Here is a 4,589-nt window from a genome sequence, read left to right on the forward strand (position 1 = left end):
TCTGATAGGAGGTAGCAGATGGGAGTAGCCACCGGTGATCAGATGGATGAAAAAGGCAGAAAGCTGGCGTGTGCAAGGAAATGAAGACATAGATCCTACGCTACCGGTAGGCAGCAGCCCCCACTCTGTAATAAGTGATTTTCCATATGACACTCATCCTTCTACCAGGGCTCCCTCTCAGAAATTGTTACCTGCCGACTCTCTAGGGAACGCTTATGGGGAGCTATGAGCCAGGTTAGAAGCGGTAAGGGGGATCAGAACGAAGAGAGCCTAAATGCGAACACTCAACAGCTTGGGTGCTGAAATAAACTGCATTGGCAGAGGATCCCCTGCAGAGTTCCTCCAGGTATATTGTTCAGTCTGACTGAAGGTGCAAGGCCATTGTTGGCTCTCAAGAGTCACTCTGAGGATATGGGCCCTTGTTACCTCTACCACAGACTTATTTCTCCTACTCCTCCCTTAAAGTCATTGTCTTTCTGAGCTATTTCAAATTCTTCATAGGTGCTTTACACACTGCCTCTGTCTTCACTAGCAGTCCTTCACTTCCTCTCCCCAACCTCAGATCTTACAATAGACGTCACTTAAGCACATCTTGTCCCCAGCCCTCCATACCACTTCATCCTCCCCACCACTATTCCTGACTAATTTCCCACTCATCCAGGCTTGACACCTCTGCACCTTCCCCAGACTTTCTTAGATGCCATCACCTTCCCACTATCCTTCCCAGCACTTAAAATCAGGAGTTATTCCTGTGGACTCTCATAGAACTCTGAGCTTATGCCTATTATGCAACTTTCCATAGCATAATACAATTGCTGGTTTACTTCCATGAGCCCTCCCCCTTAAGCCCTGGAGCCCAGCTGGGTCTTCTTCATTCTTATATTCCCAGCACACAGCACTGTTCTCAGAGCATGGCAGGTGCTTAATAAATGCTTATAGAATAAATGAATGCATAAGCATGGTGTCTAATTCATTATGCTTTTATTGTAAATACAGGTAAATGACAGTTATATGTATATATATATGGAGAGAGTTGTATATATGTATATAACTATATATATAGTTATATATATATTATATATAGTTATATATATTATATATATAGTTGTATATATGTATACGACAGTAGACACAAAGGGAAAGCAATCACAGATCAGTGGTTTTGTGTTTGTGTGTGTGTGTGTTATTGTTATTTAACTCCTGTACCAGACCATTTTACTGATTATTTCAAAGATGTAAATATTATCAATTCATTTTACAGAGATATCTGAACTTTTATACTGAAACAAGACAGGGATGGCAAATGAAAAATTCCATTTATAAATATTGATCATTAACCTAATTCAAGGGTATATTAAAAGGAAGGAAATACTACTAGAATTGGAACACAGACAGTAAGCACAATGTGTACTTCCCACCCAATCCCTCCCCGGATTCTAATTTAGAGCCCCAGTGCCAATTTTACCAAGGCATCTTTAATGGATGCCACTCAGCTGAAGTGATACATATTCCCTAGACTTCACATGGGACCAAGGAAGAACATGGTAGTTGCCTCAGATTTGGCTCTGGCCTCCTCATCTTCCACAGCCTCCCTATATTGTTCTGGCCAGTCCTGTGGTCGCTTTCTGTAGAGCCTGGCCATGTACTCCAAGACTTTCATTTTGGTGGTTTCATGGTGAGCTCGAGGACCCCATAGAAGCTCATATTCAACTGGGTTAGAGTAGGACAGTGGCCTGCATTCCAGATAGCGCTGTCTCATAAGCTTACAGGTGATGGCATGCTTTCTCCCTACATCCACACTAAATCTTCGAAGCAAGTTCCAGACATTGGCCTCTTTGACACGGTTGCCCATCAAGAATATCAAACCTAGGATTGGCATTACATATTCTTGAGTGGGTCTCCCCAGGCTCTCTAGCATCACTTGCTCTTCCTCTGATTCTGGTTGCTGGACAAGGAGGTAGATGTGCTCACTGGTATCAACCTCAATCAGAGACAACCCATAGAACATATCAAGAATTAGAGTAGCTCTATTGAGGATATTTGGGAACACATCCTCAAATTCTTTGCCAGTGTGAGCCAATAGCTCATCCTGATGTATAGGCAGCAACTCCTCAGAGACACTAATAGCCAACTGGACCAAATCATTTGCCTTATCATTCATAGTGTCCTCCGACCAGAACTCTAAGCCAGCAGTCAGGCTTCTTTCTTTGGTTTTGTCAGCTTCCAGGGCCTTGTTATATTCTTCTGGCCAGCTCTGGGGTTCTTCATCATGGGCATCTGACACAAACTTCAGGGCTTCCATCTTTGTGATTTCACTATGGGCTCTAGAGCCCCACAAGAACTCAAATTCAAGGGGATTAGTGCCATACACCGGCCAGTACTCCAAGAATCGCATGCGCACAAAGTCAGTGGTGAGGAGGTTCCTTGTGTTCCCAAAGAGGTTATTGATCCTCTGAGGCTTATCCCACATATCAACTTTTAGCAGCAGGTCCCAAATGGATGCCTCTCTTGCTCGGTTCCCATTCAAGAGGATGTGGCCTAGGACTAGGGCCAGGAGACTTGCTTTTGGCATGTCCAAGGACTCCACTATCCTATCGGTGATCTGGGAACCCCGTTTGCTGACTAAATTGTATGTGTCAGCCTGTGGATCAATAACTCTCAGGTTCAACCCAAAGACCCGGTCCAGGTGAGCTGAGGCTCGTCTGAGGATCTCAGGGAACTGATCTGAGTACTCTCTGAGAAACTCCAGCATCTCGGACTGCTGAATAGACCCCTCCTTCTGGCTTTTCATTCTCATGAAATTCACCAAAGCAATCGACCTGTCTTCTAGAGGGTCGTGGACCCTGAGCGCCCCCAAACGTCTGGACTGCTCGTCGATCAGGACTTCCAGGTCATTCGTGTCCTGAACGGCCTGGGAAGTGTTGACACACTGAGGGTTGATTGGTGCCTGAGGGCACTGGGGGACATCAACGACTAGCATGGGGGTGGGGGGCCCGGAGGCGTTAGTAGCTTGTATTTCACCTCTGCCGTCGCTGTAATCTGCAGTGATCTCTGCGTTACAGCGGCGTGCATTCTGGCTTACCAGAGACATGTTTCCAGGAGACAGGAGGGGGAAGGGTGAGATCAGCGATCAGTCGGAGAGAGGACCGTAGCAGTGTTGGTGCCTCGGCACAAAGCTGAAGCCCGAGACCCTGGAGCTGGAAGGATCAAAAGTGATATCTGGTGTGAAGAGCGATCTTTCTACACAAGCTCTGGCCAGCAACGACTGCAAGCCTCAGAACGTTATTTTGCCGCAGCCTACGCAGGCGCAGTCAGGCTTTGCAGCGTAGTGGCCACGCCCCATTCCCTGTCTTCCTTGCCTTGCCTCTCATTCCCTCCCCCTCACCTCTGAAGGGCAGGCTAGGCTGGTTGAAGTGGTTGCTGCTGAACTTGAACTTGTTAGAGAAGAGAATTCAAGAAAGGGAGTAACAGATACAGCAAAAGGGTCAAGTGATGAGGAGCGTTCAGTGATGCTCCCTCCACTTGAAGTTTTTCTGTGGGGCATAAAGCACCATGCTATCAGGTGGTAGAGGATTCAGAGAGGAAGAGGTGGAGCAGAAGGTGGAGGAAGGGAGGAGGAGGAGGAGGACGCTAACGATGAGAATTATTTTACAGACTCGTTAAAGCATCCATTCACTCAACAGATATTTACTGACCACATGCCACATGCCAGGCACAGTGCTGTATATGAGAGTACAAACATAGTGATTTTTCCCTTTTTGTGTGGTGCTTACATTCTGAGATAGGTTCAAACAATGGTAATAATAATGAGAGATAGCACTTATGGAGCACTGACTGTGCAGGCACTGTTTCTGGTGCTTTCACTCTCCTCGTACTAATTCATATAATGCTAGCTATTAGGTAGCTACTCTTAATGATCCTTATTTTACAGATGAGGAAACTGGTTCATGGAGGTAAATGTACCTGTCCAAAGTCAAGCAGCAGTAAAAGAAAGAGACCACTCAGGTCTGTCAGTCTCAAGCATATTACTTTCTCTCACACCATCTGATCTTTAACCTTATTTATTAAACATGACTCATAAAATAGATGCTCTGGTGGAGGGTCAATTAACATGTGATACAAACGCAGAAGTAAGTAATTAATTACAGCTTAGTCTGGGGTATGTTAAATTGTGGACAGTTTCCAATAAAGCCTCAAGAAGAAGTTGAACTCTAAGTGATGAATACATGGGAAGGGTTTTAGTAGTATTCTAACCCGAAGTAACAGCAACAGGAAAGGCCTAGAGGAGTGTAGTTACAAGTTTGTGTAACAGCCACTCTCCAGAGTGACTAGAGCCAGAGTGCACTAGAATGGGTGGGAGATGAGGATGAAGGTTGCTAGACAGTAAGGACTGGATTTTCTATTCTTCACTTAGTATGTCAAAGTTTGTTGTGGCCCCACAGGGCAGGAATGGCCGCATCAGAATAGAAGCTATTTATTCAGAGGGTTTATGTATGTGTATGCATGCCAGCACACATGTGTATTTGGGGAGGCATAATCCAAACACTTTATCCAGGAAGAGGTGAGTCAGCTGCTTTATTTTCTGAGAG

The 4,589-nt window shown here is 45.3% G+C and overlaps 1 protein-coding gene across 1 annotated transcript; it reads right to left on the bottom strand.

Annotated features, from left to right (window-relative positions):
* Window positions 1-960: 960 nt before the first annotated feature.
* MAGEE2 (MAGE family member E2) lies at window positions 961-3,294 on the bottom strand. Its single transcript, XM_005593986.5, has one exon. The coding sequence runs from the start codon at window positions 3,089-3,091 to the stop codon at window positions 1,520-1,522; it is 1,572 nt and encodes a 523-aa protein (XP_005594043.1). The 5' UTR covers window positions 3,092-3,294; the 3' UTR covers window positions 961-1,519.
* Window positions 3,295-4,589: the final 1,295 nt, after the last annotated feature.

The sequence above is a fragment of the Macaca fascicularis genome, chromosome X, assembly GCF_037993035.2.
Source record: "Macaca fascicularis isolate 582-1 chromosome X, T2T-MFA8v1.1".
NCBI classification, from domain to species: domain Eukaryota; kingdom Metazoa; phylum Chordata; class Mammalia; order Primates; family Cercopithecidae; genus Macaca; species Macaca fascicularis.